Raw genomic sequence first — 16,154 nt, forward strand, 5'->3', positions numbered from 1 at the left:
TAATTATCAGCCAATTCTGACATCAAAACCTCTTACAGATACCGCTGCAATAGTCCGTGGGCACGGTTTTCTATGAGTGAATGGTTGGGGTTAAAGGTGAAGGGTGAAAGGTGAAGAGACTCACTTGCTGTTGAGGGATGAAGGGAGAGAGGAATCAGTGTGAAGGTTCGTCTGATCGGCCAGACCGTTTCCGCCCATGTTCATCTGGTTAGTGCCTGAAGGTGTCATGGGAAACCAGACAGGGATTACACACGGACACCACACGAGTGAGGAGCACAATCCAACTTGATGTTTTTATGCAATGAAATTTACTATACAGATTGTAAGAAGTAATAACAAGTGCCTTCATATCATCCGCATCGTCTTCATTCAACTACGGTTTATTGTGTTCAATTAAAGATATAAAACAATTTAACATGTCAAATGCTGTCACAAATAATCTGATGCACTTGTTTATTAAAATGGCTTAATATGATGGAGATATGAAGTTAATAATGAACAAGGAAGATAGCATGGCTCATAGTTTTCTTTAAGAAATACCTAATGCCGCCATGGTGCGCAGTTGTTGCTGCTGCTGCGTCGTCTGCTGTCCTCCCACTTGCGTCTGCGCAGCAGGCTGGTTCCCGTACGGCAGGCCCAGCGCTGCGTATGCCCTCTGCATGGAGCTGGGGTCGATGTGTGTGCCGCTGCTGATGGCCGGCGCGGCGGGCTGACTGGTGCCCACGGGACCCAGAGAAGCCTGCAAGGCGCTGTTAGGAGAGCTCAACATCGCTGCAAAAGACAAAATGAATACAAATCGAAATTTAGAAAAGATGCGATTGTAAAACAGACGATACAAGTCCATTTGACATGAAATTATATTTAAATGCTTTTCTGTCGATCGGTGGTTAGAACGTCAAGTTCATGGGTTCGATCCCAGGGATTTCACATACTCGGACACAATGTATAGAATCATGCTAATGTTAGTCAAATTCGATAAAAGCGTAAATGCTGAAATTATATTTAAATGCTTTTCTGTCGATCGGTGGTTAGAACGTCAAGTTCATGGGTTCGATCCCAGGGATTTCACATACTCGGACACAATGTATAGAATCATGCTAATGTTAGTCAAATTCGATAAAAGCGTAAATGCTGAAATGATATTTATATGCTTTTCTGTAGATCGGTGGTTAAAGCCACAAGGTCATGGGTTCGATCGCAGGGATTTCACATACTCGGACACAAATGTATAGCATCATGCTAATGTAAGTCACTTCCGATAAAAGCGTAAATGCTGAAATGATATTGTGCAATGTCATGCATCTTTTAAATTAACCTCTTACAACCATTTTATAGCTCCAATCTGGTATTAACACCCATTATTACGCAACATAACTAATGTAAACTAGGTTACATGTGCCGTTTCATTTGATTTTAACATCCCAAATTGCTTTTAACCGTGAACCGTTACAGACTAATAAAAAACTGCATACTTAATGTGCATGCCATTAACAGTAAAAATAAATAAATTAAAATTAGATCATCACGGCATCACACCAACCTTTTTTTAAACATTGACTGTTTTTATGGATTTAATAAATATTCTGCCTTAATTTAGGATGATTCATATACAAGCATATTTATATTAATAAAAAATAATTTAAAATTTTATTTGATTATGCTAATAAAAATTTAAATTGAACTATTTCCTATTATGAAGGACAAAACAGAATTTGCAATAATTTCTGTTGAAATGCCGACACAGGTGACTGAAGTGTAACATCGATCGCTCCATGCGGCGGCAGAGAGCAGCACTGCATGAGACACAGAGAGAACGTGCTTCTGTTGCCACTACAGGGGGATTTAAACCAGTCAGCGACCCCTCGTCCAATCAGAGAGCAGGGCCTCTCCGTGCCACACCCCCTATGATAAATGACGGGTGGAGCCCCTCCCCCGTGGTGTCAGATTAAAGCCCTGCTGCCTGCAGGAATCTGCAGCTCTTTCATGCTTTCACAGCGAGAGCGCAGCCGAGCTGCATGAGTGACCTACAGGGGGCAGCACTCATCTGAAAACATCAAGACGTAGCAATACAATAATGAGGGAAAAGGGTTATAGACAGAAAAAAAAAGTTTTATTGGAATTGAGTTATGTATTATTTTATAACGCTTATTGTTTTTCTTATTCACTCTATATATTGTGCATTTCCGGGTCTATCCTTTATTGGATTTTTTATATTTAGTTTGATGTGTGCTTTGTTGTTTTGTATGCCCTTTTATCCCATCTTGCTCTAAAGGAATGGACAATTGGTTTTATTAACTCTATTGAGAAGTTCCACTATTTAAAATGAAAATGTTCATAATGAAAAGAGGTTGTGGTGAATTCCCATCTAATTTAACTTCTGAATGTAAAGTAAAAACTGGTTATCAGAAAAGGTGTAGGACTTTTTCTATGAAATTAGTGTTACGGTTACACTTAACAATATTCGTATATTTACATTTAGCCGACGTGGTATCCAACGCGACCTAAATTGCATTATACAAAACATTTGTTTCCTAAGTATGTGCGATCCCCTGGGATCCGACCTATGACCTTGGCGTTGCTGGGGTCATGCTCCAACCACTGAGCTCCAGGAAAGCTAGCGTAGTATATGCATTAGCTAACAAGGAACAGTACTTCTACATCATTTATTAATATCAATTCATGTTCATTTCAGCATATACTAATACATTATTCAAATCAAATGTTGTCACTGTTAACATAAGTTAATGCACCGTGAAGTAACATGTCTACAGTTAGTTCTTATTTCCCAGGAGCACTGTAGCCCCTGACTGACATTTTAAGGGGCACAAGCAGAAGATTTACTGGCAGACCTCAAATCAGCCCGCGATGCAATTATTGACAATTTCCCCCTAAATAGCCGTTTTACTGACATACCCTTTGATAATAAATAGTCTCAACTCGCATGAAATTCCATTGTGCAGTTTTCTTTTCACTTCAGTGCCATACGGCATTACTCGAGAATCTGCAGACTTATTTGTTAATTCTGTGCTAAAAATCTGCAGAATTCTGTGTAACAGTTTTAAATGCGTTTACGTGTTACGCATGTAAATATGTGTTAAAATAGTTAAAAAATACTACATGTCTATGCATTTAAGGTGCCGGTGGTTTGGTTCTGCTCATCATTTAAAAAGAAGTAGAGAGACTGTTCAAACTCTGAATACAGCAGATCAAATTAGTTCTGAATTCATTTGAACCAATAGAAAACGTGCATGTCATTTTGTAAGAAAAGTATAAATTTTATATAGCGTTAAAGCAAAACGAAAGGGCTCGTCTTAATATGTTCTTATGATGATTTTATTGTGTATTAAGGACACTTTTTATCATGTTCACAACACAGTGTAAAGATAACTTCACACAAACTTAACAATTCATCTTTCGTTCTCGTTGTGAACGGACTGGAAATGATTCAGATCAGTCTCAAATAATAAAACAGATAAAAGGCTTAGTCTGAACTCCCCTGTGGATAGTTTCGTTTTAAACGTCTCTAATAACAAATCGTTCGTGTTCAGGCTGAAATCGGTCACAGCAAACCGTAGTAATGCGCTCACGTATGTCTGTAAACTTGTTAATGATGAGCCGAGCTGTGATCGACGTGACAACAGCGAGAAAATTCAGTCACCCAGCCACTCTCCCCTTCTCACACACATAGGCCTCGCGATCTACTCGTCTTTTCACATGAGATATAACAACTAGAAAACAATCAAAATTGGCAGGTCGCACATGTGCGAGTACTTTTCCAGCCCTGGAATAACTGTATTGACATGAACTAACATTAACAAGGATTAATAAATGCAGAAAAATCTAAATCGTTCATTGTTAGCTAATGTATTTACTAATGTTAACTAATAGCACCTTTTTGTAAAGTGTTACGAGAATGTTGGATATCAAAGTGGAGCTACACTGATGTTTAAAAAGTTAGATGTCTAACATTATCCAACATCCCTTGTCCCAAGTAATGTCAGCAAAGAACAGAACGTTTTGTTTTAGTGGAGTGTCTGGCATAAGTGAAGTAAATGCAATGTTGTTGTTAAATAACATTTAATAGTCATGGTTCATATAAATGCAAGAATTAAACTAATAAACTTTCAGCTCCATGAGTATTAACCATCGTCCTCGATATATACATTTATATATATATATATATATATATATATATATATATATATATATATATATATATATATATATATATATCGAATGTAAATATGAGCACTGGATTAAGACATGCATTAACATAACTGATGTGTTTACAGACTGATGATTGTAAGCGTATGGGGACTTACGTTGCTGGTTTCTCTTGTCACTGGCGTTTTTGAGGGGCAGACAGACGGGGCAATCGTGCCGGGTGCAGTTCTTCCAGTGCGAGATTATCTGTCTAGACGAGGCGCAGTGAGCCACTGCAAAAACAGACAGAAAATATAAACTTAGACGGTGGGAAAAATGTGTAAAAGTTGAACTTGCTGACAAATAACATCGCAAATTTTCAGCATTCTCTTGTGGCCGGATGCCTTTCTCAAACCGAATGACAAAAGGGCCTTAAGACGAGACCAGACCATCCGAGCCATGACTGATGTTTACAGAAATCCTAAGAGCTCAGTGAGAGTTAAACAACTGTAACATTCATATCCATCAGTGGTATCACTAAAAATACGACCACCAACAAAGACAGACACGCAGCTGTGAGACACTCCGACGCTTTCAGATCACAGCACTCAAAAGACAAAGATTTTGTAGAAATGGTTGCATGTTTTTCCCATCAAATTAAATGGTTGTATGTTATTCCCATCAAATGAAACAATCCATTAAATGCGTTTTTAATGCAAGTACCTTGGCAGGATTTGCCCGCCTGGCAGTGGGTCATGTGGTTGAGGACGTTCTTCATGGTGCGGCAGTGGGGCAATGCACAGGCGCGCACCTCGCCGTTAGTCTGCTCGCGCCGCTGGCACTTGTGGGCGTGAAGCAGCAGGACCAGCTGCTGCTGGATCAGTTTGCGCTTCTCTGGGTCGGCTGTGGGACCCGCCGACACCCCCTGTCCCGGGACCATGCCCACGGAGGGCACCTGCTGCTGCAACTGGAGGAGAGAGAGTTTACATTAAACAGAAGCATCATGACTGCTGTTGCACTGTGCTACTCAGAATGTTACAGAAGAGTAAAACACTTTTTGTCCATTTTTTGCAGTTATCATGCTGTTCTATAGACCTCACCTTTATCGGTTTCCGCATCGTGCAAGACAAATAACCATCACAAGGATTAAATAGATGTTGTCAGGGAGAAAAAAAAGCCTGAAGTACTTTAGATTGGACAGGGGACAGCTGTGGAGGGTTACTCACCAGATTTGGCACATTGGAAGCGCCCTTCAGGGTGGGCTGGAGGCTGTTGGAGAGTGCTGCCTTGTTCTGGAGCTGTGCATTTAGTCCAGCGCCGGTGATCTGCTGCACCGAACCCTGCGCGTACTGCTGCCCGAACGGCCCGTTAGCGTTTGCAAGACCCATCTACAAAGGAGGAAAACAAAAAAGTTAGGTGACATTATCAATTTCTTATAAAAAACACATTAGCACAACCTGATGAAGCAATCCTCATGAGGCTACTGGGTCAACATCATCATCCCCTACAGATGCCAATACTCACCAAATGGAGGTAATTCTATAATTTATAACAAAATACAGTTTTAAACAATTGAACAAAATTTACTTGAAAACAACAATGTACACGTTTAATAAAACATGTAAAAAAGGAGAATAAAAATCTTAAGAGTAAGATTTGGACTAAGTTTCAAACAAGAGAAATCACTTTATTCTTTAGATAGGGTTAGGGAAATTCTTAAAGATGTGGTAACAAAAGAGTATTTCTGTACTTCAAACTTGTTTCTGAAAGTTTTTTTTAAAAGTCTTGATCCCCGTTTCGTAACGGGATCCTGTTCCTTTTATTGGGCAATTCTCCCGAAAAAGCTTGGCAAGGCGAAAGAAAGAGCCCGCCCACGAGCGATAGTAATACCTGCCTACCATCAAGATTGACTGCGCTGTGGGCCTGCAGCCCGTTACTCTTGCGATAGTGAGAGAAGTCAGTCGTTTGTTTGTTCACAGCATTTCAGTGATGGATGTTATATAAACGGTGGATATAATGCTGGATTTGAGATCGTTTGACACAGATCGATGGCACGGCCCTGTGCTCAAAGATGCCAGACATGTACCGCACGTGGTAAGTGAAACTAAGTAATTTGTTTGCTTTGTTGGCAATCGGCATGTACGTGCATAATATAAAAAAACATTTTAATGGGATGATGTAATGTTATTGTGTGCTCGTGCTCTAGTTCAATCCCCTTCCTGCCACCAGCAGCTCGTGTTTTTCCGGAAATAATCGTACAGCTGTATCTCTCTTTTATAAACGTGATCAAACGAAATACTCTTCAAAGATACGACGTATACAATACCACTGTATATGTACTCAAGTTAAATATGAGATTGGCAGAAACTGCGTGTGTAACCACATTCTTAAGGCATTCATTTCACACATAAGCCAAACATTACCAATGTGGCATAATGTGCCAAAGTCGCAGAGTTTACACTATATTGACTTCCAGAAGAAATCAGATGTTCATCAACAGGAGCTTCTTTTAAATCCAGATTAAAAACACACTTGTTTTGCTGTGCATTTACCACCGGAGCACTGTGCTGGTTCAAATCAACTACACTTCTATTTCTAATCTCTTTTCTTTTGTTCTTATATATAATCACATTTAAAAAACATTATTGCCGTTTTGTTTTCGTAAAATCCCAAGTTGTATTTGTGATCTTAAAATTATTTGCATATTATTTATTAATGCTCTGACAGCAACATTACACACTAACTAAAGTTTGAAAATTGACATCACGGGGAACGGCACATTTAAGGTGTTTGTGGCGATTTTATCAGATGACATGTCTTTGTTATATAACAGAATGCACGATTAAAACAATTAAAATGCAAAGTCACCTAGCGCAACAGTTCCACAAAATCCCAGCGAAAACACTGGATATGTTTTATGACGCAATAGATTTGTTGAATTTTAGCGACAATGAAGTCATCTCCAAAACTGTTCCTCCGAACTTTCGGTTTTAAAAGAAAGTTTACAAATGGCACAAAAAGTCAGCAGAGAAAAAGCATGAGGACAGGCAGATTTAACCTCTAATTTGTCCATTTGTGTAATGAATATAACAACAATCCACTGTCCATTAAATGTTAAGTTTCAGCAAATAACCGTCAGCAGCTAGGAAAGGATGACATGCACTGAGCAGCGTTACACAGCATCACATCAGAGCGTCTCCATCCCCCACTCCACCAGCACCAACCCTCAACATCACTAATGCAAGCCTGAAGCCATTAGCGCTGTACATGCCACTGCTTAACACTGTGAGGAACTCTCTATCCTGAGACATAAATTCCTGCTCTCTCTCTCATTCTTTCACCAAGCGCTAACCTGAAACCAGAGCCGATGCTACCTATATGCAGACGACACAAGTTGCCTAGGGCCTCTACACCACCAGGGGGCCCCCTTGAGTACGAATAAAAAACACTATAAGCTATTTTTTAAACTTGTGGATTCAACTTTACAGGATTTATTTGGAAATCGTTTTTTACAATTTATTTAATTACTTTGACATACATCGTGTAGTGTGCCGCAGGTGATGATGCACGTTTACATATTAGGGATGCTCCGATCCACCTTTTTTGCTTCCGATACCGATTCCGATACCTGAGATTCAGTATTGGCCGATACCGAGTACCGATCCGATACTAAGGTAAAAAATTTAAAGTGCACAATTACTTAATAAACTATGTGCATTGCAGTACAAGACATCAGGCTCGACTTAACATAAATTTCCTGACCCCGTAAAACAAAATAACAAACTAATGATTCAAAAATTTAGTAAATAGTTTATTAAACCAGCACCGGTGCAAAACAAATGAAAAATAAAACAAAACTTTTCACTATCTTTGGACAAAAGACATTCAAAATTAAAGTGCAAATTAAGCAGCTGAATAAAACAACAGCTTCACTAGCTTGATAAACGGGTATAAATAAATGGAAACAAAATCTCTTAATAATTTTTAAGAAAGTGCAAAAATAATTTAAAAATCAATTCGCAATAAAGCAGCTGAAATTGAGCAAAAAAAGTATTAGCTTTACTGCTTTAGATATATTTAAAATAACATGAATCAGATCTTTTTAATGCTTTAGTCACTAAAGCAAAGTCCACTTAACTAAACTAAAGTTTAGAGAAAATAAAATTTAACATCCAACACAGAAACAGATGAATAAAACGCTAGCTTTCCTAGCTTAGTAAAACTGCACGTTTGTTGCATTTAACGTGGCATTTTGTGGCACAAAATTCTCATCCAACCAGTGTGCGGTTAAACTTAAAAGCGACACAGGGGACACGTCGCAGCTCCAGATATCTGTTGTAAAACTCACCGCATTGACATCTTTAATTTTTTCGGATATGTGTTTGCAGACTTTTCGGTACAGTTCAAGGTAGAGATAAATATCAGATAAATATTTACGCTTCGGCTTGTCGTACTGCGGCTCCAGGTGGTTTATAAGGAGTCTGAAGCCATTATTCGCAACGACAGACAGCGGTTGCCCATCCATAACAATGAAAGCGGTGGAACTTATTGGCGTAGCTGTTGTAAAATAACTCCAAATGACAGATATTTTGTCTCGCTCCATGCTGTTCGCTGCTATATGTTCACTTGTTCACGTGCACTACGTACAGAGCACGTTGCTAGCGTATGATGTCGCACGTTGCTAGCGTATGATGTCGCACGTTGCTAGCGTATGATGTCGCACGTTGCTAGCGTATGATGTCGCACGTTGCGCAATGCGCAGCCGCCCACGAGAGAGTTTAAGCGCCGGTGTCTCCATGAACTTTTACATCGTCTAGCACAAATTTTATGTCAGATCGGGTATCGGTGACAAATTGCACCGATACCCGATCTAGAATTTTATTACGTATCAACGCCGATACCCGATACGAATATCGGATCGGAGCATCCCTATTACATATATGACCATGGCTATAAAATTGAGCTATCCATCTGTAGCAGAAAAAATGTGAAACAAAAGAACCAGGCGGCATGTGTTTTACTATTTTCAAAGTCTTATTTAGTTTTGACAAATTATGCAAATACAGATTACAAATACAATATTTATCCACTGGCATAAATGGTCTGAATTTAGGGACCGTCTCCAAAGTTACAAAGGCTTCACATTTCAGGCTCCATTCCCTGTGATGCCAATTTTCAAACTTTAGTGAGTGTGTAATGTTGCTGTTAAAGCATAAATAATATCTGCAAAATGCTCAAAGTTCAATGCCAAGCGAGATACTGTCTTTAACAGAATTCGCTTTTCAAGGACTACAGAGAACAACTGGAATCGGACTACAGCCCTTTACTTCCCGGGTACATGATGTCACTATTCCGAGTTTTTAGATAACCTCCGCCCAAAGGAATACGCCAAAAAAGGGGTATTCGAGAACCACTGGAGTAGTGTTTGGTTATCAGAGATTGTAAACACTTGACTGAGCTAAGCGCTTCATGGCTTGCACTTTCATCACAGTCCAACAGCTGGTAATAAGAATTAAGCGACACGCATTCTAAGATAATCAACGGTCAAATAACAGCTTCCATTACTTTAACATCGGCTGTGAAAGCTGTTCTGTTAATACACTGATAGTGTGTGTGTGTATGCCTCTACAACACTTCTGTGAAAAGTCCTTTGAAGTCCTGCTTGCTAATGTCTCCAGGTCAATCTGCTTGTTTAATTGTCAAACTTAAGTCCAATTTAAAAAGACAAAACTAATGCTTCTGTTATTAATGTAACTAAATATAACCGGTCTGATGCCAATCGGTCATTTCCCTCGCTATATTAGGACTAAAATGTGATCTCAAACAAAGATTGACGTTTGCACATGTTCTAGCAGACCTCCGTTACACTTGCATCGATCCGCATGTTTTTTACCGATGAAGTGAAATAAATACAGTTTATTGCTAAAAGCCAAAGCTTATGAATATACGTGCACTGACCAATCACCACAGCCTTGGTGAAAAAACCCAACCATTATGGTTATGACAATTTTTGTACACTACAAAGAATGAAATGACAAATGGAAGATAATGTCTCAATCAAAGGGATAGTTCACCTAAAAATGAAAATTCTGTCATCGTTTATTCACCCTTGAATTGTTGGAGACATTTATGGAGAATGTGGCGCTGACGTCACGCCGTGTTAAATGCTGGGTCTCGTGGCCATATTTGTAGGTGGCAGCGGCTCTTTTCTGCTAGTGAGTTAAGTTCAATGATGCTTCGTTTGACTTGATTTATTCATATTTCCCACCGCTTCTGTAAGCCAAGGCAAGTTGAGAGAAATAGCAAAACAAAACAATCGCTAGTAAACAACCTCCGAAGATGGCAGCGCCGCCCCAGCATGCAATGCGCCGTGACATCGATCAACAAGCTCTATACGACTGAACACAAAGAATATATTTGAAACAATGTTTGTAAACAAACAGTTCTGGGGCACTATTGACTACCGTAGTAAGAAATGAACTATAATAGTAGTCAATGATGCCCCAGAAGAGTAAATAAAGACAATATCCCTTAAATATTCTCTCATTTGAAACCTAAAAGGTATTATTTATAATACCAAAACCCTGACACTTTTACCATCATTATCTGAAACAAAACAGAAGGTTACTTACATGTGTAAAGTTGAATGATGTCAAACTTCACAATTATAAAACTTAACATTAATGTCAAGTTACAACCTTGATCTGACAAACACTGATGTAGAGGAAAAACAGGAATAAAGAGGCGACCAAGAATAGTTTCCTAAGAACACAGGTGAAAGGCACTTCAGTCACAGCGCACCTCCAGAGAGTTACTGACGCGCCGATACTGTCTGATCTAACACACTTCAACCACACTTGTGACTCTCATAATCTGTGTACAATGCAAACACAAGCCCTAGTACCAACAGCACATCTATTCACCACTGAGCAAACACAGCAGATATGGAAACCTCTACATGCTCTGACAGCTCCTGTAATGTTATTCAAAACATTTCAGTTGGTTTTGAGGAGATGCATCTAAATCGACTTCAATACAACCAACGTCTAGACGTTTGATGGGTTTGCTTTTTCGAACAACAGGTATTGTAAGTATCTGACTGTTTTCGAATGGTAAAGATAAACAAACACAGAGAGATGCAATGGGCGCAGTGACCTTTCTCTCTGATCTCTTTTATTTAATGTGCTAAGTGGTCAAGGAAAGAGACAAACCTAGAACCAAAACAATAAGATGTCTCAACAACAACAAATAAATCGACAGTGTATGGCTGTTGACAGTCTGAACATTTTCACAGATCTGATTGGATGACAATTCTGAGAGCAGGATTTGAGACATCGCAAAGCCATTCAGAATATAACATAATTTTATGCTTCATTTTATGAAGGCAAAATGTTTTGACTATTGTGAACTCACATTTTGACTCCCATTCATGTCTTGTGCCCTATTATCACCATTTATATCTATAGTGCCAATGATTGCTACTATAGCTATTGTATTCATTATAGACTGAGTCATAATTTTGCTCTTAAAATGCACCAGAATGCAGCATTTACCTCCAATTCAATTTTGGAGCATGTCCCCAGACCCCCCTTGAGGAAATTGGGTTGAGTGCCCATAGTCTCCCTACATTCCGTGGGAAACACTGCTAGGGATACAGACTCTAACACAGTGTAAACACAAGAGAAAATGATCCAGTTCATCTCAACGGGTGCAAACTCACATGCATTCGCAACCCCAAATTTACCATTAATGACAACTTAGAAACTAGCAAAACAAGCAAGATGATTATGTAACAAGCAGTAAATGTATGAATTACAAACGTCATCGTTTGAAGTGGAAATGACAGGCTGAAACTAAAACCACATGTGTTGGTTGAAACCGAAACAGCTTGTTTGTTTTATTTGAGATTGTGAAATTGTTCTAATGTTTTTCCAAGGTTTTGAAATTTAACATAATAAGATTTACCTTATTCATGTTTCCCGCTTGCTGAGGGTTGATGGCATTATGCGCCCCCATCTGTGGTGCACCTTGGGTAAGCGTCTCTGCCAGCACGCTGCCCGAAACACTGACACCCGGCCCAGCGCCGCCTCCGCCAGGTGCCCCTTGCATTGCCTGACTCTGGTACTGCATCCCTGTCACTGCCCTGCCTCTTCCAGCTGGACCCATGACGCCATTCATCATCTGCCCTTGCTGAGCCATGTTCTGCCCCATGAGTCCATGCGACTGGTTGTTATTGTTCATCATAGCCTGGTTAAAGCCAGCATTGAGGCCCATGCCTTGACTGTTGTTGCCTTGACCAGTAGGGGTGCCGACGGGCTTTGGAGGCTGAGACTGGTGACTGGGGGAACCCTGACCCATGGGACTTTTACCCAAGCCGCCCAGTTGGCCCCCCATTCCAGGCTGAGGGCTGAGGTTTCCAGTCAGACCAGGACCTGCCTGCAGGAGTTGAGACAGCTGCTTGTGCTTGGCAGCAGCATCCGGGATGTTGCCCCCCATCCGACCTCCCACCACTCCATCCCCGTTAGATGACATGGACATCAGCCCCAGGTCTCCGTTGGGTATCAGCTCATCTGGAAGATCATTTTCCAAGTCGAACAGCGACACAAAGTCTGGAAAAAGAACAAAGGAAAAGATTCATAAACGAGCACAAAACCTGGTGGCATTAATAAGATCAGCATTGTCCAAAGATGAAGACTACTCAAAATGTTGAAATTTTCTGTTTCCATTTTGTTTTGGGGGGGTTGTGTTACCCGGCATTTTTTTTTGTGCTTTGAAATATGTGTACGGAAGTAAGGATGTCTTATTCTCCACAGGGAGCATTCAGACTCAGGGCTAAAAAAAGATCCACTCCAGCTGCTCATCTGTTACCCCCCTCGTACCCCACCAGCTGGCTGTCAGTCTGGTCAACCTCGCCTTGACGCGGAAAGCAATGCAAAATAAGCTGCAGTAGTAGATTTCAACAAAGAAGTGATGGAATATGTTCTATCTAGGATCTGGATAAATTGCTGTATTCACTTAATTGGACTCTACTTTAGTTAAAAGCTGGGAGACACTACAAGACTTCACACAACTAGACATCACACACCTGCAGACTTTTTGAACGTTTGCATTGAAAACAATACATCATAAAATCTGCAGACAGATAAAAATACAACACACTTGAAAGTAACCTTCGCTTTTTGGGTTGAAGTCCAGATTAAATTTCTTTAGGGCTTTCAAACTATTAACCGGGATTAATCGCATCCAGAATAAAGTTACATAACATATGTCCGTGTACTGTGCATATTAATTGTTTTAGTTTCACATGGGAAGAGAGACGAGCTATCCCATGTGTCTTTGAGACGGAAAATCAGTCACGCTTCAGCAGAGACATTAAGCCGTGCAGCAAACCGTCTGTCTGAAGCTGGTGGAGGGCAGCGTTTACATGCTCGGCTGTGTTTGTATGTTCACTAATGCAAACACGGCTGGAATAAAAGCTCACCCACGGCTGCCACACGGTCACAGGGAGTACGAACACCCAGCTGGTAAACATCACACCCACTGGAACCCTCTCTGACAACAGTACACAGAAACTAAAAATCACAGACTTGGAGCAAATCCACAAATTAGCATGCATACTTGAGGGCACATGTTGCCATCTCACACATGACCATGTAGTCTTACTGTAGTCGGCATTACAGTTAACATGCTCCAATTACAGTTGAACCTTAGAAAGCATCACGATTACTAATTGACACTTCGGGAAATAACTTTTCCTGCAATTCCTTGCAGATAGGAATCTCATTATCTCAAATAAAGCAGCTTATTTGGCAATTGGTGTACGGTCTTACACAACGGAAATATGCAATCATTTGTTTTTAGTTAAGACGGAAACAGTGTTTTGGGGGACTGAAAACTCAAGCTTTTGAAAACAGAAATACTAATCATCGCCGCTTTCGTTTCCATGTAAACGTCAATTCGGAACTGACATCACACGCATGCGTATTACGCAATTACAATACGGCGGCTTCCTGTACTGTGAGCTCTTGCTGCTCGACCTAGTATTAGCGTTTCCCCAGCAAAATGTGGAATTGCTGCACCAATAAGCCGGTTACTTCACACAACAACATCGCTATCCACTGGCCTGGCGTGCATACTACATGGTATTTATCAGTTTTCTTGGATACGTGTAAATGCAGACCGTTTTGATAAGGCTTATCAAAGTTTTCATTGTGTCAACATGGTCATTAACGGAGGCAAATATAATATTGAAACAAATAAATGGAGAACAGGGTTCGAAATGTGCTTTTTTCCCTGGAAGCACTGGTGCTTCCAACTTCAAGAGTTAGGAGCATCCACCCAGAAAATAATAGTTGAATAGTTGAAAATAAAATCAGAAGAGGTTAATTTCAGAAGAGCAGAATAGTAACAATTGTACCATTAAAACATGCATGTGATGTTTGTTATGTTTACATGGCTTCATGATTTCCTGAAATCATATTTTTTTAATCATGAAAAAAAGGTTTAAATTAGATATGTGGGAGGAAAACGATCGCATCACGCTGTCAATCCTCCTTCCCGACCCTTATATGTCGTCATAGCATATAGAGAAACAGTTCAAGCTAAAAACACATCATATTATATGCTTATATCGAGCAGATATGAGAGGAACACGATCGTCTTTTGAAAATGTTTGTTCGTGAGTATATTTACTCATTACCACTAATGCGCGAGACGCAAGCCAACATACAAATACCTACGTTAAGGGCATTTATATAGAAAATTATAAAAAAGACATAAAAAAGACGCATTCTGTGTGACTGGCCAATCACAATGCAACAGTTAAGAGGGACCCCACTGAAACAGTGTCGTACTGTGCCGTAATCTGCAGATTGTTTAAGCGACATTACATTTACGTATTTGGCAGACGCCAAATCCAAAGGGACTTACATTGCATTATCCTATACATGGGTATGTGCAAACCCCTGGGGTTTGCACTGTTAACGCAATACTCTTCCCACTGAGCTACAGGAATTCGGTATGAACCGGTATATCGCCCAGCCCTAGGTTACATTAAAATAAACGTCTCTGTTTGTGTGTTAATTTGTTAGCACCTATGCTAATCCAGTGAAGTGTCCTTATTAACCATTTAATGCTTTTATAACTGTAATGGGGTAAAATAAATGGCAGGGCACGAGTGCTAGAAAACAAAAGATGTATGACTAACAATGTGTATATCTTGGATAGATAACTCTATAAGGTTTAAAAAGCCAAATTTAAACTAAATAAAAATCTCTCTGTTGCATTTAGTATTTTAATATAAAGTTACCCTAATGCAAGTAATCTTGCGAAAACGGTTTGTTCTAATATTGTTCATTCAGTTGCCTTACTGAAGTTTTTTCTATTTGTCTTATACAGCAGCAGACTGAGGAGGATGTTCAGCAACAATTAACTTGTATACTTCATGTATACAATGTGGCATTGCTTTTTATACATTTTTATTAACAATGAGTTTTATTAATAAAAATGTTCAATTAGCATGTACTGGTGTTTTGCTTTGGTAAAGAAATTGGTATAGAGAATCATGAAATTTTACTGGTATTGGTACCGACTACTGAAATGTTGGTACCGTGTATCGTGATGTAGTTCCATACAATACTCCCACCTCTAGCAGCTCGTGTTTTCCGGAAATAATAGTACAGCTGGATCTCGCTTTTATACATTTGATCAAACTAAATACTTTTTGAAGACACAAAGTATGCAATACTTCTGTATAGGCACTCAAGATTAATATGAGGCTAAAAGCTGAATATAACAAAAAATGCAGTTAAGAGCAACAGTCTGTGTAACATGAGGGAATTTTTTTATTTTTGTTTTTATTTATATTATGACCATTTGACTAATAGCTGTGTCTGCCAACAAACAAACAAAAAGCATTCTTCAGAAAAGTTCGAGAAGGTGCGTAACCGTTTTGAGCAATGTATTATTGCAATGAATTAGACCGCTATATTGTACCCAGCAATAAACACTCA

General features: G+C 39.6%; 1 protein-coding gene across 3 annotated transcripts in view; it reads right to left on the reverse strand.

The window, feature by feature from the left end:
- Window positions 1-16,154, reverse strand: part of crebbpb (CREB binding lysine acetyltransferase b) — a 40,235-nt gene that overhangs the window by 11,491 nt on the left and 12,590 nt on the right. For all 3 annotated transcript variants that reach the window (XM_079457270.1, XM_079457271.1, XM_079457269.1), the window contains exons 2-7: window positions 12,109-12,752; window positions 5,370-5,531; window positions 4,867-5,110; window positions 4,323-4,436; window positions 541-771; window positions 125-215 (exon numbers count right to left, since the gene is read on the reverse strand). In XM_079457270.1, the coding sequence (XP_079313396.1) occupies window positions 125-215; window positions 541-771; window positions 4,323-4,436; window positions 4,867-5,110; window positions 5,370-5,531; window positions 12,109-12,752 (1,486 nt within the window). The remainder of the gene's footprint in view (window positions 1-124; window positions 216-540; window positions 772-4,322; window positions 4,437-4,866; window positions 5,111-5,369; window positions 5,532-12,108; window positions 12,753-16,154) is intronic.

The sequence above is a fragment of the Barbatula barbatula genome (genome assembly GCF_947034865.1).
Source record: "Barbatula barbatula genome assembly, chromosome: 5".
In the NCBI taxonomy this organism is placed as follows: domain Eukaryota; kingdom Metazoa; phylum Chordata; class Actinopteri; order Cypriniformes; family Nemacheilidae; genus Barbatula; species Barbatula barbatula.